The following is a 24,905-nucleotide window of genomic DNA, read 5'->3' on the forward strand; positions in this document are numbered from 1 at the left end:
GTGGGTATAATCTCCTGGTGTGCCCGTTTGCTTAAAGCACAGTATTGGGGTGGGAGTTACCTGATTTTCCAGGTGTTGTGTGTCTCAGTTCCCCTGGCTTGGAAAAGGGATTCCCTTCCCCCTTGCGCTTCCCAGGTGAGGCGATGCCTCGCCCTGCTTCAGCTCTGGCTGGTCGGGCTGCAGCAGCTGACCAGCACCGATTGTCCGGCACTCCCTAGTGAGATGACTCAGTACCTCAGTTGAAAATGCATAAATCACCCGTCTTCTGTGTCGCTTGCCCTGGGAGTTGGAGACTGGAGCTGTTCCTATTCAGCCATCTTGCTCCACCCCGGCTCCTCCTACCTTTAAGTCAACAGGCTAAGAAGGGAGTTGCAGTGTTGGCTGGGGTGACTGACCCAGACTATCAAGATGAAATTAGTCTACTACTCCACAACAGAGGTAAGGAAGAATATACATGGAATACAGGAGATTCATTAGGGTGTCTCTTAGTATTACCATGCCCTGTGATTAAGATCAATGGGAAACTACAACAGCCCAATCCTGGCAGGACTACAAATGGCCCAGACACCTCAGGAATGAAGGTTTGGGTCACTCCATCAGGGAAAAAACCATGACCTGCTGAGGTGCTTGCTGAAGGCAAAGGGAATACAGAATGGGTAGAGAAATAGGGACAGTAATTGTCTTGGGTATTTCCTCCTTTTTTTGCTAAAAACATGTTTGTGCTGTATAAACTTGCACTAAGAAAATATCTTTATTTTATTTCTTTTTCCCTTATCATGTGATGTAAGATTTATTGACTTCATATCAGCATTTAAGTATTGTTAATATAATGGTATTTGGGTTGGGGATTGGTGCGTTTCTGGTTGTTTGAAGGATAGTTGTATTATGTTTGGTATAATCATGAGCTTATTACTGCCTTTATTTGAAGATTATGTATAACCTCAAGAGATGTGTATGGGTTCAAGTTGACAGGGGTGGACTTGTGATGGTTAATACTGAGTGTCAACTTGATTGGATTGAAGGGTACAAAGTATTGATCCTGGATGTGTCTGAGAGGGTGTTGCCAAAAGAGATTAACATTTGAGTCAGTGGGCTAGGGAAGGCAGATCCACCCTCAATCTACTGGGCACAGTCTAATCAGCTGCCTTAAAATATAAAGCAGGCAGAAAAACGTGAAAAGGAGAGACTGGCCTAGCCTCCCACCCTACATCTTTCTCCCGTGCTGGATGCTTCCTGCCCTCGAACATTGGACTCCAAGTTCTTCCGTTTGGGGACTCGAACTGGCTCTCCTTGCTCCTCAGCTTGCAGGCAACCGATTGTGGGACCTTGCGATTGTGTACGTTAATACTTAATAAACTCCCCTTTATACAAACACACACACACACACACACACATATATATGTATATCTCCTGTTAGTTCTGTCCTTCTAGAGAACCCTCACTAATACAGGTGGTCAGGTAAGGCCTTACTGCTAACGTGATGTGAGAGCAGAGATCTGAGGGAAAGGGGTGGGGTGATTGAAGGGTGGTAGCCGTCACTTCTATCAGAGAAAAGGGCATTCCAGGCAGAGGGAATCTCCTGTGCAAAGGTCCTGAAGCAGGAACATGCTTGGCATGTTGGAGCAGTGGCACAAGTGAATGTGAGGGTAATCCACCATCACGCTTATCAAATGACTGAAAAGAGGAAAGGGGTACCCTTGGTTTCTTCAATCTGAGTTACCATGCTGCTGAATAAGACATGTATGAAAAAACTACAGTGGCCCCCTCTCCTCAGTCTTGCAGATCAGGTGAACATTCTCACTGACACATCCTTTGAAAACTGTCTTGTAATGTGTCTCTGTTACCCACTAGACTGGGAGCAACATGAGAACAAGGTGCTGCTTTATTCATTCCTGTTCCCCCAGGAACTAACAAAGGGCCCATAACATTATTGGATATCCAGTAAATGTTTGTTGGGTAAACTAATGAATATTATCTATTCACATGGATATTTACATTCTCTTAACCACCTTCAGTCTCCCAAATACCAAACATAAAAGGACCGGGAAAAGCAGAAAAATCTTTTTTTACCAGAGCCTTACCCGTGTCCATAGGAAGTTGGTAAGAGGAACTCGATCCCATGAGACATATATGAAAGACCTGTGGGTATTTAGTTTGAAGAAGAGAAGACTCTTTCTTTTATTTTTAAATTTAAAAGAAAGCCCTTTCTTTTATTTTTTTATTTTTGTAGAGACAGAGTATTGCTGTGGTTGCCCAGGCTGATCTTGAACTCCTGGCCTCAAGCAATCCTCCCACCTAGGCTTCCCAAAGCACTGGCATGTGCTATTGTGCCTGACCTCAAAGCCCCTTCTAATATTTTGAAAGGTCATGATGGGAAAATAAGGGTAGACTTGCCATGTGGGGCTCCAAAGGAGAGAATGAGAGTCAGGCAGTGGAAGAAAATTAGGGAACAGATTTTTGCCTTTATAAAAGGATAACTTCCTAATAATGCTTTTTTAAGGGGTGGGCTGCCTTGTGAGGTGGTAAGAGCCCCATGCCTAGACATGTGCAAACAGAAGCTGGACCTACTATTTGTCAGAAGATGCTACAGCAGTTGGTAAGACTGACCCATAAGATCCCTTCAAAGGTTCTAAATTATATTTATTTTAGACTCAATGCTCATAGTGGGTTTCAGTTTATCCTTATTTCTAACTGAGAAAATAAAAATAATAGCGAATATTTTTTGAGCACCCATTATCGGCCAAGCACTTTACTTACATCACTACTTACATACTCTTTACAACCCTCTGAAGCAGGCATTTTGATATCTGTTTTACTGAAGGGGAAATTAAAGCCCATTACGGCCCAGAGGGAGAAGTAACTTTCTTGTCTAGAAAATAGTGGCTAGGCCCATCTGACTCCAGAGCCAGTGCACTTTCTGCTGTGCCTTGGTTTCTTGAATATGTGCTCATTTGTATGCTTAAATACCTGCCCTGACATTAGCATAGTATGCCTGAGACTTTAAGAGAGCATGCGGTTGGTTGGTTTTTTGCTTGCTTTTTGAGACTGAGTCTCACTCTGTCATCTAGGCTGGGGAGCAGTGGCATGATATTGGCTCATTGCAACCTCTGCTTCCTGGGTTCAAGCAATTCTCGTGCCTTAGCCTCCCGAGTAGCTGGGGTTACAGGCATGCACCATCACTCCCGACTAATTTTTGTATTTTTAGTAGAGACGAGATTTTGCCATGTTGGCCAGGCTGGTTTCGAACTTCTGGCCTCAAGTGATCTGCCCGCCTTGGCTTCCCAAAGTGCTGGTATTACAGGCATGAGCCACTGCACCCGGCGAGAGAGCATAGGTTTTCTAGTACCAACTCCAAGTCTTTGTTCTCCCATTTAATTCCCATATATATCCGAAAGTATCCCATTCCCATCTCCCAACTTGGCTGTGCCTTTCAAACTGGATCTGATGCATCATAGAATGACAGTCTTGGAAAGGACGTTAGTATCAACCGTCTTCAAATCCCTTCTACAGATGCGGAAACTGAGAACCAAGAAAGAAGAAAGGAGCTCATGATCTAGTAGAAAAGTCAGACTCATGAATTATCAGTGATAGTAGAGTATAGTTAAGTGTTACAATAGTGAGAGAGGGCTTTCTGGAGGATGTGATTGAGGATGTGAATTGAGACTAATTTGAAAAAATTGACAGGAGACAGCCAGGCAATAGGCAGTCAAGGGCAACAGGTATAGTAGGGCATTCCAGAAGGAGAGGACACAATGAGCACCCATTCCTTGAGAAGAAAGAACTGTCACGAAATTTATAGTCATCACTTCCACATGTTGTTGATATTAACCTGTACTGTCAATACCATTTCTAAGTTGAATCCAACCTCAGATTTTTATATGAGGTCTCCTTATATCTCTGGTAGAGATTCAGGAATCATTTAAGCATCTGTAATTTTGAGTGTATCTTCTCTCTGCCAACAATATCGTTTAAAAAAACCGGACTGACTGGGCACAGTGGCTCACACCAGTAATCCCGGCACTCTGGGACGCCAAGGCAGGTGGATGACTTGAGGTCAAGGGTTTGAGACCAGCCTGACCAACAGAGCAAAACCCTGTCTCTACAAAAAGTACAAAAATTAGCTGGGGGTGGTGGCATGCGCCTGTGGTCCCACCTACTTGGGTGGCTGAGGCAGGAGATTCACTTGAACCTGAGAGGCAGAGGTTGCAGTGAGCCGAGATCACACCACTGCACTCTAGCCTGGGCGTCACGGCAAGACTCTGTCTCAAAATAATATCAACACAAAGACAACAAACTCAGGACCTAGTCTCCCTTATTTTGAATTCCCAAAGTATTTAAAATTACCTTGGGCCAGTCCTTGGTTATTTCCAGAGGGTATATTCTGGCTTCCTAAGTAGATGTTTGTAGTCATCATGTGGCATCAAGATGGCAACAAGCAAAGTGCCTGGCCTACAGTAGGTATTTAATATAAGCTTGTTGAACTAAATGTATTTCTCAATAGACCCTAAGTTCCTTAAGGGCGGGAGGGCATGAGTCTTATTATGACCCACATGGATCTTGTTATGACCAATGTCTGGTACACAGTAGATTTTCAAGAAATCTATGTTGAATGGATGGATGAATTAATTAATACAGTAAGTGAATGAATAGTAACAAAAACAGTTACCATTTTTTGAGTGCCAGTCAGTATACTAAACATTTTATTTCTATCATTTCATCTATTCTCTAAAGCAGTCCTACAAGGTAGGCATTATCATTGCAATTTATAATCAAGGAGGCCTCAGATTCCAAGATCTGAATATCCATCCAGCTCCAAAGCGCACACAGGCCTTTAATAGAGTTTCTGATTTCAGAGAAGATAGCCAAACTGTTCACATGGATGTAAAATGATGTCTCTGAACATGAAAATGCACAGACTATATACATTCATTTCTAGCCGTCCCAAAAGCAGAAAAAAACAATTACAAAGCTACACTATTGACTAAGAAAGGCTAACTGCTGGGTGCAGTGGCTTACACGTATAATCCCCGCACTTTGGGAGGCTGAGGCAGGAGGATTGCTTGGGTCTGGGAGGAGAAATTGCAGGCAGCCACGAACCTGCCCTTGCACTCCAGGCTATGTGGCAGAGGGAGACACTGTCTCAAAAAACAAACAAAAGAAAGGCCAGCCAACTATTTCTCAAAGGAGTTATTTTCTTTTTCTTCCACCCCCCTACTCTTTTGGTTTATTACATAAAATAAATTGCTCCAAATGACAGGTCTTTAAATATACATTTCAAAATACACCTCAATAAACGAAAACTGAACTAATCTGAACTTGATTTTCTTCTGTTTGTTCAGAAAAGAAAGGAAATTTGTAAGATAAAAAGCTGGTATCAAGTACTTCGTTAAAAAAAAAACTGAAAAGAAAAAGATATTCTAAGTAGTGCACTAGGACAATAGAAGCCTCAGTGACAACTATCTCACTTTCAGCATTTATCATACAAAAAGAAGGAGTATTCAGACTGATGACCCTGGGGCAAGGAAAGATTCTTAATCGAAGCAACATTAAATTAAATTATGTTCAGAATATTCTTACAAGACAGGAAAGAATAGTCACACATTTAAAAATATTTTTAACAAGGGTTGAAAAAAAAAGAGGAGAACCTTGGCAAACTCCCAGCTAGCCAGAAAAATGAACCAGAATTCTTAATTCTTGGTTGGCTTACTCTTACATGAAACAAAGGTCTGGGTGTCAGATAGACAAGACATTCCACCCAGAGTGGATGCAAACCAACAGGTGATTCCAGCAATGCAGCTGATGTTAACCGCGAGGGTTTAGCAACAAAGGAGGAAGAGGTAGAAAAAAATTATCAGGTTAATACTAATTACATACACTGTAATTAGCCTTTGGGCAAAATGAGACTTTCTGTGGGTGAAATGTCTGTGGGTGAAATGTCTGTGCGTGAAAGGAACTGCTATATTTAACACTAAGACAATGGCTTCTAAAACTCCCACCAGACACCATTCTTACAAAGGGCACGTAGAAGCTTCTGATACCATGTTGGGATTTAGATCAAAAGAGATAAGTTACGTGAGAGGGCTTGGCACAGAGTAATACTTCATAAACACTAACTGAATATAAATCCATTAAAACTGCCTTATTCAAAGTAAAAGACATTTATGGCTCTCACTCAAGGAGATCAGATAAATAACTTGTCCATTCAGTGATAAGTCAGGATGTCAAATGTTGGCTGAAGGACTTTGTTTGAAAACCTCTGTCAGCGTGTCCTTTCTGAAATAATGCTAAGGGGTTCTCTGGCCTTGGATCTACCACTAATATCTGTGTGAAATGCAGAAATGGACACCTCTGTCCTTATCATCAAGGAGTTCGCTGACAGTAAAGTGCCAGGCATAAAGCTCTCCACCATGTTCTAACAGCTTAGCTTGATTTCAACAAATGTTTAAAAAGAAAGAAATTCCCAGATCCATGAAGAAGAAAAAAACAAGAAACAAAAGTATGTTTTCCCTTTTCATTGCTATTTAATTTGCAGGTAGGAAATAAGGCAAAATAAAGATAAAAACTCAAGAACAACTCATGCAGAAATAGATCTTTAGGGTAGAAATTGCAGGCGAAAGTCATCTTCTTTGATTTTCTAAACAGCTGGGGATTCTTGGGAAATGGCTACACCAAGCAAGAATGACCAGCTTCATTACATGGAGTCAAGTACCTGGCAGATGTGAAAATGAAGGAGTGCCCAGGAATATGAGTGAGATTGCAAAATGTGAACACCTTCTAATGGCTCAGCTCTCCCAGGCAATGGAAAATGAAATGTCACCCTGACAGTCAGGACACCAAATGAACCCACAGTTTGAATCATATCCAGAATGTGCTCAGTACTCAATACTTTTCAAAAAAAAAAAAAAAAAAAATCCCTGGGGGGAAGGGAAATCCCTTTGGGGAAAGTTTTTTAGAGGAATTTTTTAAATAAATTTTAAATTTTAAAAAAAAAAAAAAAAAAAAAAATGCCTAGTGTGAGATGAGATCACCTTTGGGAAAGATTTTTAGATGGAATTCTTAAATGAATATTACACTTTGAAACAAGACTGAATACTGTCTCAAGATTTTTACCTAAGGTGTGGGATCTGGTCCCCAAAGCTGAACTGTAATTCCTGATATAACAACGGGACCAGTTGAAAATAAGACCAAGTCACAGAATACTTCTTTTTTTTTTTTTTTGAGAAGGAGTCTTGCTCTGTTGTCCAGGCTGGAATGCAGTGGCATGATCTTGGCTCACTGCTGTAACCTCTGCCTCCCAGGTTCAAGCAATTCTCTGCTTCAGCCTCCCGAGTAGCTGGGATTACAGGCACCCACCACTATGCCTGACTTTTTTTGTATTTTTAGTAGTGATGGGGTTTCACCATTTTGGCCAGGCTGGTCTTAAACTCCGGACCTCGTGATCCACCTGCCTTGGCTTCCCAAAGTGCTGGAATTACAGGCGTGAGCCACTGGGCCTGGCTGCCATGGAGTACTTCTAAGGTCTCTTTTTACTGTGACAGTCTATGATTCGGCTTCTCAGATGACATCACACAGTCTTGCTTCTGGGATAATCTAGACACAGGACAGCAGTGCATAGTGGGGAGGGGAGTCAGACATCTGAAGACACATTTTCATTTTGGTACAAGTTGTACAAGTCTGGTTCTAGCTCACTGTGTGAGTAGAAAGCAGTGAGCTCCCGAAGTTTCACTAGGAGAACCAAAGACCCAAGGAAAAAAATGCCAAACAATTGTGTGTGGCTGCATGGATAGGCAAGCAGGAACACACTCTCATAGGTACACACATACACACATGCAGACACACACACACAGTATCTACACTTAATGAACTAGGCATATGACCCTGGAAGCTAGTACAGTATAGTAAATAAAAACAGAGGCTTTGGAGTCAAATAAACATTGGTTCAACTTTGCCACTTAGAAGCTGTGTGATCTTAGATAAGTTAGTTTCTTATCCAAGATCACACAGCTGTTTCCTTATCTATAAAATGGAGCTAATAATACCTACATCTCACAGAACTGCTGTACGAATTATATTACTATATGCCAGGTGTTGTTCTGGGCAGTGTACATAAATTAATGTTCACAATCATCCTATCAATATCCCTATTTTATAAATGATAAACCTGAGGCCCAGAGAAGTTAAGAATTTGCCTGTTATACAGCTAGTAAATGGTAAGGCAGAGATGTAGACATAGGGAGTCTAGCTCTTAATCACTAGACTATCCTGTCTAGCACAGTGCTGGATTAGCTTAGGCCCAAAATATTCCCTTAGCAGACACAGATACACGTATCCATATATACAAACACCCTATACCTCCACTTCCTCTCTGGTTTTTAAAATTTGATGTTTTGATTATTTTATTACATGGTGCCATTCCAATGGGCAACATGTGGACACCAGCTTCCCAAACACAAGGATCCTATGTGGCTGCTCCAGGAACAGAAGAACAAATTCAAGCTTGAGAAATGTTAGTTCATTCTGAATGATGACTCACAGCCGCTATTTTCACAAACAGCCTGCTAATTAAACTTTCTTATGAACTCTGCTAACCAATTTTCCCAATGCATGGAGGAAAAATCATTCATTGTAGACCGGAATCCAAAATCTAATATTAACAGCACAAGTAGGATCTGTGGCATTGTAATTTGATCAGCTTGAGCATTAATAACAGTTAGACACTGATGTCTGAGAGAGTTAATCAGCTTTTGTTGAGATGTACATAGATAACTGAACAAAACATCTGGAAGGCAGACTAGGAAGGAAAGATAGCTTATCACAGGGGGTTTAAGTGTTTGTTTTACCCTCATAAATCCCCTGCTTACAATGTCCTATCTTATAGGTGACCACAGTAATACCCTTAATTTATCAGCACATTAGCAAATCATCTGATCTCACAACACACAGAAAGGTGTGAAAAGTCAGTATTATCTGCATTTTATGCACAACAACCTGAGGCACAGAATGACTTGATCCACCAAAAGTCCCATAGCTAGCCCGAGAACAAGAGCTTGGTGGATCCTTCCACTTTATTGTGTTACCACTCATAAAAGTGGCCTAATTTAAAACAAAATCTCAGAAATTATCCTGACATATTCAACTACAGACTGTCCCTGACTTACGATGGTTGGATTTATGATTTCTTGACTTTACAATGGGTTTACCAGAGTATTACATGCATTTTCAACTTATGATATTTTCAATTTATGATGGTGTATCGGGATATAATCCCATTGTAAATGGAGGAGCATCTTATTGAACTAAAGGCTTTCATTTACAATGTTGCAGAACCACTGAAATTGGTGTTCATTATTTCTGCATCTATTCCTGAGGCTTACTGGAATACAACCTACAGCCGCATTCGTGACTCAGGATGAAACAGCAAGAATGTGGGAAACCCTTTCTGTGAAGGTCTCTCGTCCCAACTGGCAGACAGACATGGGTATGCAGCCGACTTGGCCACTTGCTTGCTGTGTGATCTTAGGCTAGTCACGTTAAACTCCATGAGCCTTGGTTTCCTTGTCTAAATACCTACAGTAGATGTGGTTAGGATTAAATGAGATAAATATAAGGCAACACCTAACATCTGGCATCTAGTGCGTGTTTAGTAAATGTAAGTTCCCATTCTATTCTCCTGCCTTCTCAGATGCCATCTCCTACTTCCTACTTGGAATTACATAACCTAACATTGAACCAGGAACAGACATCCACCTTACCTCTCCTCCCGCTTTATCCATCTGTTGGCCCAGGGCTAACACCCTTGGTGAGAAGTGGTTAGGAGTTATGAGGTAGGAGCAACCCATTTATAGATTGCTGTCGTTTACAAAGTGCCTTCACATGTATCACCTGGTTTGAAGTCACAAGTACCATCTGAAGAAGGTAGGGTTAAGATTTATCTTCTCTACTGTATACTGAGGAAATGGAGATCCAAAGGGATAACATGACATACACAAGGTTTCAAATACATCTATCAAGTACAGGGGTGGGGAAGGCAAGGCAGGACTTTCAGTGAAGTCTGTCTCAATTCTGGTTATTCTGATGCACTGTGTTTGGTATTTGTGACCAGAAAGTGTTTGGGGGATGTGTGTGTGTGTGATTGTGTGTGTGTGTGCCTGTGTGCGCACATGCATGCCAGAAAAGTGTTTGGGGGATGTGTGTGTGTGCTGGGGTGTGTGGAGCTCTTGGGTAGTGCTCTCTCTCTTTTGTACTTAGAGGGCGATCTGTGTCCATTGACTGGTGAGGGGCACTGGGAAAAGCAAAGGTGGCTGAGGACTAGTTCCAGTTTCCACAGTTAGGACCAGGATATGAGAGTGACATTTGAGTTTCCTGTTTGTTGTCCAGCTCAGGGCTCTGGGCAACGAGGAACTAGACAGAACTCACTGCAGAAACCCTCACCAGAAAGACAGAAGCTGAAAACTGAAGTTCCTGCATGTCCAGACTTGGGGTCTGAAGGGAGAGGAAAGACTGAAGTGACTCAGAAAGCAGTAATACCCCAGTAATACCTCAGTTCAGGGCAGCAGGCAAGGAAGGCCTGCTTCAGACCACCTCCTCCATAGGGCACACTGTTTATACCTTATGTTAATAAAAACAAGAACTCCATTCAGGCAGCTTCTCTGAGTTACTGCCTGCCCTAGCTGTAAAAAGCAAGTCAATCAATCCAAAATGGACCCATGCAAGAAAGATGAGGAAAATTCCATGTATGTGATTCCAGGTTTTCTATCCAATCTTGCATGATAGTGGGCAAGTGTCTCCGCAATCAGAGGCCTGTCGATTCAGAGAAAGGGCTACAGGGCCAGTGGTGGGAAAGCGTGTGGGGTTGGGATTCTGGTAACCACTTGAGAAAGGAACCAAAGTTGTCACCATTCATGTTTCCTTGATGTAAAAAAACTCAAACTAGGTGGTCCGTTTGAGGCATTTAATCACATTTAATTTACTAATTTTCCTCTGGTCTCCTTTTAACCATTCTATATTAATTTACTTCTATCCTGTTTTAAAAAAATTTGATGGCTATTTCAATTTTAGTTTTTTCCATACTATCTAATAAGCCAATACAAATCATTTTTGATCAAAGCGAAATGTCAAAAAACAAGGCAGAGAGAGGAAGCAGGACAAAACACACACACACACATACACACACAAAGTACAACAACAACAAACCAGGCAAAGAAAAGAAGAGAGGAAGAAAGAGCAAGAAAAATAAGAAGTCAAGTGCTCTTGACTCGTCAAAGGAAGTACTGAGTACAAAAGCCTCTGAAAACAAACACAAAGGGCAAATATCAGGGATCGCTAAGTGTACATTTTATGCTTATACCACCAATAAAATTATTTAATCTGATTCCAGATGTTTGTGATGAGAAATTCCATTAGCGGCCATAGGAATTAGAGTTATTAACCTAGCTAGCTGTGTCCACTTTGTGTTTATGAGGCCTTGCATCTCACCAGACATTCAACTACAAAATAAGGGACACGCAGAAAACTAAACTTAGAAATCCGCAAGAACTTGAAGTAGGTGGAAAGCAAGTCACTGAGCAAATGGGTACATCACCTTAGAGAGATAAATAATGATTCTCAGATCACAGATGCCATGGGAAGTGTGAAAGCTGTCAACTTCCTTCTGTGTTAAGTAGAGTTAGTTACTAGTCAAGTAGAAGGAACGCAGACCTCAGAATCAGACTTGGGTTCAAATCTCAGCTCCACCACTTACTAACTGTGACCTTGGATAAATTACTTAACGTCTCTGAGCTTCAGATATTTCACTGACACAAAGGTGGTATCCTCACTTACCCGACAGAGTAGTCCTGCCTGCTCTATTCACTATCTCTTGAAGATGTCTGTATTAGGCAGCTTGCGCTACCATAAGAAAATACCACAGACTGGGTGGCTTAAACAACAGAAAATTATTTTCTCACAATTCTGGAGTCTGGAAATCCAAGATCAGGGTGCTAGCATGGTCGGGGTCTAGTGAAGGCTCTTTTTCTGGCTTGCAGATAGCTGCCTTCTTGCTTGTTGCATGTGTATGGAGAAAACTCCAGTCTCTCTTCCTTTTCCTATAAGAGCACTAATCCTATCAGATCAGGCCTCTACCATTATGGCCTCGTTTAACCTTAATTACTTCTGCAGAGGCCCTATCTCCAAACACAATTACATTGGGGGTTCGAACTTCAACGTAAGAATTTTGGGGGGACATAAACATTCATTCCATAACAACGTGTCTGAAGCTTGGCTCAGCTGCCTCCTCTGCATGGACTGGTCTCCTACAATCTAATCTCTGCCAAATTCAGGGCCAAGCTGAAGGCTCGCTTTTCTTTGACACTTGCTTAGAGAATCTCAGTCCATTGTCATCTTTTTCTCCTTTGAACACCCATAACTGATGTTGTCTTCATTCAGCACAGACAGTGGTAAGGTAACAGAAAGACCATAGACTTTGCAGTCAGATGCCCTAACCCCACTCACCAGCTGACTAATTCTAGGTCTTGGGTTGTGCATCTGCAAAATGGGAATAAAATCACTGATTAAGCAACACTGATATAAAGCTTCAATGAGATAACATCTGTAATATGCCTAGCACTGTAGCTGACACATAGTAGGCATTCCATCAAACCTCCAACTTCATTGTATCATTATGAATCCTTTTTCACTATTCTTCCAATGACATTAATAGCCAGGACCAAGGAAGGGTAAGATTGGGCCCTGGTGAAGAACAAAACAAAACAACCTCCACTCCCCTCTTGCCCCCAGCCACAAAACAGCAAAGGTAGATGTGTAGTTAATATGCATAATAAGCAGCCAGGTCCCCATCTCTTCCAGACTTTCATGAAGGGCTGTCATTTGTTCTGGTTTCCCTGACTCATTGGTCCCATAGCAACACATGGGCACAAACTAGGTCTTATCCATTTTGACCTCCTCACAGACAGTGATACAGAATTTCAGAGAAGGAAAGGAAAGGGAATAACATCTATTTGGTCTGAGAGAGTAGACACTAAATAAATACTGTTGGCTGATTGAAAATGTTTTACAAATGTAAAAACCTTATACAAATATATGATCTCTATCTGAATTTTATCTTCTCTCCAAACTAGAAATATCTTCTCCTATCAAAGCTCAATTTGGGGACTGTAGAAAAAACAAAAAGGCAACTTAAAGATTTTAGTTCTTACGAGGAATAAACACAGATACAGAATTTATCAGTTAAGAGCAGTCAGGGAGATGTGGAATGGGGGCGAAGGGGCAGATTGAAAAAAGAAATCACCACTACTACACCTCACAGAAGAGAAGAAGAAAATGAATTTCCCATTAACACATTTCAGAAAGCACTTTCCTCCTACCCTGAAGCTGATGAATTACATTTTTAGATAATGTGTGGAAATTTCAGTTTGACATTACCTTCCTCCTTAGTTCCTAGTCTCAATCAACCAGGCCATTCTACAGAGAAGGGAGGAGTGAGTGAGTGAATGTGTGGGGGTGTGTGTGTGTGTGTTGGGGGAAGAAGAGAAGGCTGCGTGAACAGGGAATTGGTCTTACGAACCAAACAGTCAGCTAAAGTACAGAAATAGAAAATTCTTAAAATACCCAGCCTGATTCACATCCTAGGTAAAAATCCTTTGAGACATCTCTCCTGGGATGTGAGAATACTTTCCTACGGTTATCTGAGTTCGGAAGCGGGGCAGAACTGTCTGATTTGGAAGGTAAGATGAAGGGGAACACAGCCAGGAGGCAAAAGGAAACCATACCTGGTCTGTAATCCTGACTACTGCCATTCTGGGAAAAAATTGTGTCGGAAGATGCATAATGTACCTGCACAAACCCTAAACCTCACAGCTCCACTCTACTGCCAACCTGCCCTAATTAGAAAGGATGGAAAGTCTCTGATTCCCCTTGATGAGTGTGTAAGAAGCACAATGATTACATGGTTTACTGTTTGCACTTAATGTTCTGACGTTCTTCAAGTTCCCCTTAATAAGGCAGACTCCAATTCTCCTGTTTTGTAACCCCATTAGGCTGCCAAATCTCCTCCATACCTAAAAATTTTCCACTCACCTCCAACAATAACCAACCCCCCTTCCCAAGTCAACAAATCAAAACTCTTTTATTCTTCTTTGTAAAATATGTATGACTGCAGGGAGGTGATAAATAAAATGACAGATGCAAATCTGCCTGATTTTCCTCTGAATTCAGGAGACACATCACATTGTAGTAAGCACATTTTCCAAATCAGCAGCAAAATATGCTGATAAATGCTACCATTTGCTGTACTCTTCCCATCACTAATGACTCTTCTTCTGATGTGCATATAGAAAAGTTCATTTAGCTAATCAATATCTTGGGATTTTCTTGGATATGCCTAAATGAGGCTGGGTTTTTATTATGCTTAAATTGTAGACAGCATCCATGTCAATACAGGGCTTGCACAATAAAGAAAAGGTGAATATACTGAAGAGTATTTCATGACAAGAGAATATCAGAAGTGAAAAAAAACACTCCAAGTCATCTTCTTTGTTTAGCTAAGCAGTGACCTGTTTAATACAAAAAAATTATCTTTTTAATGCACAGTATGCTATTTTCCAAAACAAAAGATTCTGAGCTCTAATTATGTTTTCCCTGTACTAAAAAATTTAATTCCCTAGGTATACAAGCTGAGTTGGTTTGTAAAGGGTAGGAGTCAGTTTAGTATTTTGGGGTAAACTGCCAGAGATAAAGTATAAATTCGACAATTCACAATTAGGCAGTGCTGGGTTCAAGTACCAGCTCCCTTAACTTGGATGCTAAGTCACGTTGGCAAGTAATTCAATTACTCCTAAGTTCAAGTTTCTGCATCTGTAAAGTGGCCATCTTGAGGATTACATGAGACTCCGTCTACTGATCTCAGCACAATGTTTGGCACACAGTAAGTTCTCAAAAGCACTGGCCATTACGATTTTCCAAGATAACTTGATTTATTATTTAAATGAGCTACTATATTTAAAGCATTTTTATAGTGCCCAGTACACACATTAAGACACACATAAAAAATAAAAGCTGCTGCAGTTATTCTTATATGTCTGCTGGGTGTTGTAAGAAATTATGCCAATAAACTCACCTTGGGGCTGAATTCACATTTTGGGAGTAAGTTTAAGGAATTTTTATATCTTAGGATTTTTCAGAGCCTTTTATTGTTTATACAGTTATCTCAGAAGTAAAATTCAACCAAATTCCCATAGTGTTCCTATAAGTCCACTACATGAAAGTATATAAGGTACATTAAAACAATCCAGAGCCCTCACTCCCCTCTCCTCTTCAACCCAATAGACTGTACTCTGTCGTGACTCAAGGCCTAGATGCTCTGATAGATACTGTCGCCACTGCTGTGGTCCATGTCCCACATCTCTCCTACTGAGAGAGACACACACAGGATTGTTAGCACTTTCAGAAATTTGAGAAAGAACACAAGTTACCCAATGTTACTGCATCAAAACTGAGTTGGTTTCTTTAATTAGGTTGTAAATTCAGATACAAAGGTAGCAGCAAAATATCCACCCTCTTGTCCACAGTAGCAAAGGTTATTTATTTGGCCTTATTCTTTTTCCACTAAATGATATTAATTAAACCAAAGAGATGTATTATAAAGGAAGAAATGAAGACGTGGATTAGAAGTGGTGTTTAGGAAATGTTGTCTTTGTCCATTGGGGTAAAACTCTAACTGACTTAATTTGTTGCTATGCTTAACTTCATTTGGCCATGCTGCTTCATATTAGACCACTGCTTCCAAAGAGACACATTCCAGCTCTACTTCTTTTGTCCAAAACACAGAGGAACACAAAATGCTTTTGTTCTTTGACTAAAATTTTAGCTCTATTCCTTTGCCTTTCTTTCCTCTACCTAAATCCTTACCCTATCTTTTAAACTTTCCCCAACAGCTCCAGCTAACACCAACCTTACCTCTTCCAACCACCCATAGCACTTATGTATTAATAGCATGTTCCATATACTTGTCTCTTAGTAGATTCAGTTTTGTTATTGATAATGTTCAGTTTGGTCTGTCCTGTCCTCAAAAAATCCCCTTCAGAGCTCACACTTACTTGAAATGAATAGAAAACTACTCTTAAAAAGTAGACTGTGGCCGGGTGCAGTGGCTCACGCCTGTAATCTCAGCATGTTGGGAGGCCGAGGCAGGTGTATCACAAGGTCAGGAGTTTGAGACCAGCCTGGCCAATACCGTGAAACCCCGTCTCTACTAAAAATACAAAAATTAGCTGGGTGTGGTGGTGGGTGCCTGTAGTCACAGCTACTTGGGAAGCTAAGGCAGGAGAATCACTTGAATCCAGGAGGTGGAGGTTGCAGTGAGCCGAGATCGCACCACTGCACTCCAGCCTAGGAGACAGAGTGAGACTTCAACTCGAAAAAAAAAAAAAAAAGTACACTGCATGGATACACAGAGAGTGACATGAGGTAAAAATATAATTCTTTCTTATCACTGTGATGCAAATAATCACACAATGTAAATAGGCAGGTCAAAACTGTTTGCTGTCTTACACTGATTTCTTTTTTCTTTTCTTTTTTTTTTTTTGAGACTGAGTTTTGCACTTGTCGCCGAGGCTGGAGTGCAGTGCAGCTCAATGCAACCTCCGCCTCCCAGGTTCAAGCAATTCTCCTACCTTAGCCTCCTGAGTAGCTGGGATTACAGGCACCCACCACCATGTCCAGCTAATTTTTGTATTTTTAGTAGAGACAGGGTTTCACCATGTTGGCCAGGCTGGTCTTAAACTCCCGACCTCAGGTAATCCACCTGCCTTGGCCTCCCGAAGTGCTGGGATTCCAGGCGTGAGTCACTGCACCCTGCCTAATTTCTTTCTAGAGATTTTTCTTTTTTTTCTTTCCTTATTTGTTTTGGGGTGGTAACAATATAAACACTTATAAAAATGCAAAAAAGGCAAAGAAATAATAATAATAATCCAGCTCTGCTGATTTGAAGACATACCCTGAGCCACCTAACCTTGCCTTGGTCAAGTCACATGTTTTCTCCCCTAAAATACTGATCACATAGGAACTTGCATTCAGTAAGGCAATCTCAATGTTTACAAAACCAAACCAAAATGGTAACAAAACAAAAAATAAAAATAAGAAACTAAATCAACTCCTTGGAGTCCATGGGAATAACATAATTTCTACCAGGTATTTGGTGTTCTTTGCCAGAGTTTCTAGGTTGCATGAACTCAGTGGGTCACATGCCACTTCCTTTTTTTTTCCCAGCAGCAGAGACTGCAGGTAGATGAAGAAGAAAAACTAAAGACTTAGTTTCCAATGCCATCATGTGTCATGGATGTACACAAAAGCAACTCAGGATATGCCTTTCTTCTCCCTGGTACCTGGATTATCCTGATAAGTGTCCTTTCCCAGTTGGAAAAAGAAAAATGTAATGTCTCTGAGAAGATAAGTAACAGAGATGTCCAAAAGTATCTTAAAACTGGCATTTTCAGTAAATTTGGTTCTACTCTAAAGGAAGACAAAGGCTGAGTTATATCCCCAGAGGATGATAAATGTTGTTATCTTTGCCTTCCTTTATACACCTGAGTCTTGTTTAAAGCCATGGTGCATTAGATAGACTCTCCAGAGGGTGCCCAACAACCTCTGCTCAGAAGAACACAATGTTGCATTGGGTTATGAAGTGGGGGTTAGGCAGGGTCTTTACCCTGTACATGTCTCCAAATAAAATCATGCTTTTGGAAACTAGGGGTGACTCCCAGCTCCACCACCTGCTAATAACTGTGTTGCCTGGGGAAATCACTAAGCTTCAGTTTCCTCATCTAAGAAAATAGAAGCTGTTCTCCGTGTTAAATGAAATAGGGTATGTCCAGCACTTAGCAAGTATCCAGCACAGAGGAAGTGCTTGATAAATGGTGATGTTTATGTCCTCAGCACATAACACTTAAGTCCACGCCCAAATTTCTTCTATCTGTTCTCAAACGGAGAATTCATTGACAATTCACAGCCAGGGATGAATCTAGCCTGCTGGTAAGGCTATCAACAGAGTCACTTCCTCTCTCTCTAAAGAGATTTTAATGTTACAGAAGCCAGAACCTTCTAAGGGAATCCATTACATTCTCTTAGGGAGTGGTTGGGGCTGGAAAATCTTAATCTTGAATTCTTATCTCTTTGCCACCTCCCACCCCCCAATCCTCCCACTGGATATTTAGAACTCCTTGTAAACTTCACAGGATCGAGATGCATTGAGATCTGTAGGAGGTGTTGGAGGAAAAGGGGGGACTGGGATGTTAAAAATCAGGGCAACAAAAATACCCATGATGTCATTTACCCTGACTTCTGAACCACCAGCTGCAGCGTCTCCATTTGCCTAGTGTGATATACCTCACCTCTTCCAGTCTGCATTGTGACCTAACCCCAAATGTTGGCCTCGGGGAGGTCCTCCACTAGAGTGATTCCCACTCCTTCTCCATTTCCCCACAGCCCTATCTCTCCCTCCTTCTCTGCCTTTTAGCATAGCCAATTAAACCTGAACAACGGGTGGATGGAGGAAATATGCTGCATCTATGGAATGGTACAGCAGGGACTAGTTTCACTGTTAATTTAAAATGCTAGAATTAATTAGGTAGTGTAAATGAAGAATTTAATAAGCACTCTTTACAACCACAAGTTTTACTTTTATTAAACACTGCTACCAAATGAGGGCAAATATCTCTGGTCTCTCTCTATATTTCTCTGCCTCATTCCCATAAGGTCTCTACAAATAAAAATTTTTTGGGCCTGAATTTAAGAAGGATGCATAATTACAAATTTATGCCTGAATTGTATTTCTGCTTTCAACCCCATAAGTTTCTTCTTTAAGCTCAGATGCTACTGTATGTCTCTGCTTGTGCTGGAGAGGGTGCTAAACAAACCAAAGTTGACAATTTTGGTTTTGTATACCAAATTAAAGGCTGTCTTCGAAGCTGTCACTCCTATTCAAATCCACTCGGTGAACTACCAAATTAGCATTCTTTCAGTAAAGGAATCTGCTTGTTTAAACATGTGTCTTTAGAAAACAAGGAACAACACCATGAATCAGTACTTCTCAAAACTCTCACTACAGTTCTGAAGGAATTCTGAAAAGGTGATTAATAATATTCACTAATATAGCTGGCAGACTCTGTATTTTGAAGGTAAGGCTACACTAAAAATACATTTCCTATATAGGAGTAGGAGGAAGAATCATATGGTTAACTGGTTTTAATTTGGTTTGAATTATCATCCTATTACATAAAGATTATTCAGGAATCTAAATATTGGCTTTCTGAACGTATGGGAAATTCTGTTTAAGGATAGATGTTCCAGTGCTCTGGTACAAGATCATCAAAGCCTGGCCCTATTTGGAGAACTTGGTAGATATATTTTTTTCTGTTCTGGCCACTTTCCTTGAAGCATACTACCTGTACTTATAATAATAGATGTATTTACTGAGGCACCACTAAGCAATAGACACTGTGCTAGATGCAATATATCTAGTCTCTCATTTAATCCTCACAATAAGCCCTTTGAGACAAGCATTATCTTACAATTTTTCAAATAAGAAAATTATATCTGGAACGTTATGTGACTTATATTTTGGAAAGTGGCAGTGGCATTTAAGTTTTATGATTTTGCAAACTACTTAATTTATAAGGGGAACAAATTTACATGTGAATTATGAGAACAGAAGAATATATATAATTACATGCACACATATAGAATGTATTCTCTGATTTAAAATAAAGATGATGTATATCCCTATTTTAATGACACAGCTTCCTTTTTTTAAAAAAAACTATAGGACAGTTGCTGATTAATTAAACTGTCTAGAGAAAGAAAACAAAAGTCAATAGTCAAAACTGACAAGTATTCAAAGTTGGATATGAATGATTTCAGGAGTGGAGTATCACACAGTAGCAGCTTCACTGCCATCGTTACGTAGCCTAATATATCTCTAAGAAAATATTCTCACTGCCAATAAGATTACAGGGAAACTTTCCCCCAAAGAATTATAGTGTCAGTGTCTGGCAAACATTTGGTTCTCAATGAATAGTTGTCAATTAGGAAAAAATCAGAACCTAAAAATCTCATGTATTGAAGTTGTACAGGGTGTTGATTCACTTTCAAATAAAAATTCCCTCACTTCTTAAAGAGCATCTTCAAAATGAACAGACAGATGACATAAAACAAAATCCTCAAATGCAGATCTTCATTAAGTATCTCCCTCCTACTGCAGAGTAGTTGTATTCCAGAATAATCTGCTATCCTTAGGGCCTGTTTCTCCCCAGGGACAAGGGCAGTTGTGTCAACCGTCCACACATCCACAGTGGCCCCCTTTAAAACACTTGTTTCAGGCACTTGGAAGAACATTGGGCACACACGAAGCAAATATTGAGAGGAGAAGAATACATGAACAAAACTAGTGTAAAGTATAGGGAGAGCAGAGTGTGGGACTGGAAACTATAGAACAAAGGGAGGGAATGGATGATTAAGAATAAAAGGAGACAAAATCAAAAGATCATTTTACATGAAGATGAAGATGTGCCAAAATCTTCATCTGCTTCCCAGCAGTAACAATCTACAATAAGGTCTTATGTGGTGTATGTGGTGTAAGTTTATGACTGTGTATCCGTGCCATCCTGCAAGCAGGGTACATGATATAGACACTCAGGTGCATCATCACACATGTGCATTTCTGCTAAGATCTGCACATCTAATGGAACAACATAGCTTCAAATCCTGTGCATACCTGTAATTTTGTCTCTCACAAGTTTGCAGGATTCTATTTCACCGATGCTCCCGAAGAGACTCCTGAATTCTTCTTGGGTCATATTCTGGGGTAAATAGTTGACGATGAGGTTGGTTTTGCTGTCATCTGTGGTTGCCCCTGTTTGCATGGGAGAAGGACAGTTTCTGTTGTTGCTGGAGGGTCCATTGCTTGTATTGGATGTCGGACCATTTGACACCTGAGGCTCCATGGTGCTAATTATCTAAATAAAATAAAACAATTGAAAAGCCTTTTGAAATCTCAGACACAATCAAAGTCTCTTTTAAAAGTTTATTTATTTTTTTGAAAAGAAAGAGAAGATAAAGCAAGATGGAGCAAGAGACTGGGTTGTGAACACAGCCAATTTAGAAGCATGTTTTTAACCAAAATGTTAAACTTCCCTTTCTATTTTTAGGCCAGCCCATAGATTTTGAACACAGACTAGAATGCAGTAGGAACTCTCCCATTATTTTGTTAATGAAAAGCTAATTCCTGTTTTCATTACACAATCACTCTCAGAAATGTATACTTAAGCCACACCAAATTATAATTAAAATGTAAAGTAATAATCATGATTAAAATTATAGTTCCATTAAAGCTGAAAAAGCTAAATATAGAGGACTACACTCACAAGATCAAATACAGTACCTGTTTATTAACTATCTCATAAAATAAAATGACATTAAATTAAGTGGGGTTGTTCAATATGGGAAGGGTTTAAATTTTCACTGATGCTTAATCACTGATCAGACTTTACATTTTATAGATACATGCTAGGGGAGCTGCAAAGTCCTCTAAGGCTTTTTTTTTTTTTTTTTTTTTTTTTTTTTTTTTTATCTAGCCATTCTGTTATTGTTTCTCCCAGACCTCTAATAAAACAAAAAACATGGAGGCAAAGTTTTCTCTAGGTCTCCACCTTAGGTTCGGCACCGCCTCAGGCTGTCCACTCACATATTACTCAAAAAGGACTTTCTCTTGATTAAAATATTTAATTAAACAAAGATTTCTGGCTGGTGTGAATGTTCTAGGCAGCATGCATGAGAATAAAGAAATGAATGAATCCCTATCTTCAAGGAGCTAATAGCCTATAGAGGACACAGACAGGTAAACAGCTGGTGTAGGGCAATGACCATGCAATACAGAAGCAATTACTTCTGCTTACAGGATAGGGAGATTCAGGGAAAGTTCTGAGAAGATGCTAGAATAGGGTTTTATAAGAAAAATGAGTTTAAGCTCATGAAGTCAGGTCATGAAGATGCCCTGTATGGGATGACAAACATGGAGAATTGAAAAATTGCAGAGCCGGGAGGCGCCTAAGGGAACAAAATCTAGCTCAACACTCTCACATTGGACATGAAGCCCAGAGATGTCCAATTACTTCTCTGTTATCATAGAAAAATGAGGGCAAAGTCCAGGCCTGCACCCGGGTTTCCTGGCCCCAAACGCAGCCCATAATTTGCAACTTTCCATTTTGTCTTATCACCATCCTCTATTTGTCCATTATAAAATGGCTTCCATCTCCTCAGAAATTGATCATCAACTCTTTGGAAATGAAATCATGCTCTGCCACTTACTAGCTGTGTGACCTTGGGCAAGGGACTTAAACCCTAAGAGCCTTCATTTTTCTCATTTGAAAAATGGGAACAATGCCACCTGTCTTGCAAAGCGGTAAGGACCGATCCAGTGATATGACTTATGTAAAGCACCAGAACAGAGGTGGGCACATAACCACAGTCACTGATGTTTATTAGTTAGTCTGCCAATCATCCAGTGTGACTTCTCTCATTGTCTCCTCACAAGAAAGCAATGAGGCATATTCCAATATTCTTTACATCTTATAGATGACGAAACCAAGGCATAGCAGACATCTGATAACTAGTAGCTTCCATTATTATTACCATTTGCCCGCTCAGAGGATTTAGGGGGGAAGCATTTTCATTTACTATAACATACATATAAAAAAGTGTATGAATCTTAAGGGTACAACACAAAGAATGTTTACAAAGTGAACACAATTCACAACTGGTAGCTACCTTTCAGATTACAATACAGAACATGACTGGCACCCCAAAAGCCTTTCTCAGGTTCTCACCCCTGTCACTTACCTCACCCCTCAAAGGTAACCACTATTCTGAATTCTAGTCCACAGATTTGTTTTACCTATTTTTTTCACCTTTATATACATGGAATCATACAACACATACTCTTTTGTGCCTTTTCATACATGTATGGAGTGTCATCTGCTCTGTTACGTGTAACAATACACTGTTCTTCCCACTGCCATAGCAATTTCCATTGTATGGAAATATTACATTTTATCTATCTGTTGATGAATATTTGGATTGTTTCTAATTTTGAACTACTATAGATAATGCTGCTATGAGCATTATGTACATGTCTTTTGGTAGAAAAATGTACATAATCTATTGGGGATAGTCCTAGGATTCTATTTTTGGGGTCATAGGGTGTAGGTATATTCAGCTTCCGTAGATACTGCCAACAGTATTTCAAAGTGGCTGTATCCATTTATATTCCCACCAGCAGAGTATGAAAGTTCCAGTTGCTCCACATCCTCATCAATGTTCAGAAACCATTTTTTGTTTTGTTTTGTTTATTTTCATCTGAAGCAGAGTGGCATAGTAAAAATGGAATGAGTGTTTGAGTCAAGACAACAGATGATTTAAAATCCGAGTTCTAGGCCAGGTGCGGTGGCTCATGCTTGTAATCCCAACACTTTGGGAGGCCGAGGTGGGTGGATCACCTGAGGTCAGGAGTTCAAGACCAGCCTGACCAACATGGAGAAACCCCGTCTCTACTGAAAATACAAAATTAGCCAGGTGTGTGTGTGGTGGCACATGCCTGTAATCCCAGCTACTTAGGAGGCTGAGGCAGGAGAATCACCTGAACCTGGGCGGTAGAGGGTGCAGTGAGCCAAGATTGCGTCACTGCACTCCAGCCTGGGCAACAGGAGTAAAACTCCATCTCAAAAAAGAAAAAGAAAAATCTTAGTTCTACCACTTATTAGCTGTGTGATCTAAGGCAGGTTACTTCAATACTCTGAGCCACAGTTTCCTCTTCAGCAAAACTGGAATAAAAAGCTTGCCATGCAGGGTTATCTTCAGGATGAGAGATAATGTACGTTAAATGTCTAAAATACAAAGGGCCCAGAGGCATCATAACGATTATTCCTCATCATGCCCCAAGTAGGTGAGTGTTACTCTAATTCTTTCATCTTCTGATGGTCACAAATGATAAATGAAACAAAAAGGAAAACATGAAAGCCTCAAGAGAAGCCAAGGAAATAAAGCAGACTGAGAAAGATGGGAGCATCTAAGATTCTTTACCATCATGTAAGTAATTTAAGTGGCTCCACTTCTCCCATCACCAGAATTTTCTTCTTGGCTTCAGGTCAACTTTAGGATTCTAGAAGGCTGGTCCAGACAGCAAGGAGAAAGCAAAAAGCTTCTGAGAAGAATCTTAAATCAAGCTCCCCTCAGGACTGATAGAAGTTGTACCCAGCAAAGCCTACTCAGCCGCTTTGCCTTCGAGGCAAGGGTCCAGGAAAAGAATCAGGGAGATGGGCCCCAGGGAAGGAGGCATGCTAAAGGAGATGGCATTATAGAGCATCCTCACAACTCCTGGCTAGGAGGCAGGTTTCAGTTCTGCCAAGCTGTGGGCCTTCTGGGTCTTTGCAGTGCCTCCATTTGCTGTGTTGTCTCACTGCTTCACTGAGTCAGGTGTCCAGGCAACAAACATAAGAAGCACTGCCAACTCGATAATGAACATGAAAATCAGAATTTATATATTCAGGAGGCCTGATCTCTATGTTTGATCTAATGGCAAAACCCCCCCAGCCCTACAATCTTTAGAAACCCTTCTCTGTTCTCTACCTTTCTCAGGTTACCCTTCTTTCAGCTGCCCGACAAACACCTAGAAAATACCCCACAACAAGGCAGCTTATTTAGTGCTAATGATGGAGTATGTGGAAGAATTTCACGCTGAGATTCTGTGGGACCAAAACTCTTAAAGGTCACCTGACAGTCAGGTTCATCTTTCATTTTCAGACACGTGGTGAGAGCCACTGCTTGTCCACGTGAACATCTCACAGGTCCACCTGCTCCAG

General features: G+C 40.6%; 1 protein-coding gene across 10 annotated transcripts in view; it reads right to left on the reverse strand.

The window, feature by feature from the left end:
- ELAVL4 (ELAV like RNA binding protein 4) overlaps positions 1-24,905 on the reverse strand; it is a 98,914-nt gene that overhangs the window by 37,856 nt on the left and 36,153 nt on the right. For 8 of the 10 annotated variants that reach the window (XM_017873560.1, XM_017873561.1, XM_017873559.1 and 5 more), the window contains exon 2: positions 20,765-21,005. In XM_017873560.1, the coding sequence (XP_017729049.1) occupies positions 20,765-21,005 (241 nt within the window). Of the gene's footprint in view, positions 1-20,764; positions 21,006-24,126; positions 24,216-24,905 lie in introns of those variants that run through there. The other 2 variants (XM_017873564.1, XM_017873569.1) reach the window with 2 other exon arrangements.

Source organism: Rhinopithecus bieti, unplaced genomic scaffold (assembly GCF_001698545.2).
Source record: "Rhinopithecus bieti isolate Rb0 unplaced genomic scaffold, ASM169854v2 scaffold_6946, whole genome shotgun sequence".
NCBI classification, from domain to species: Eukaryota; Metazoa; Chordata; class Mammalia; order Primates; family Cercopithecidae; genus Rhinopithecus; species Rhinopithecus bieti.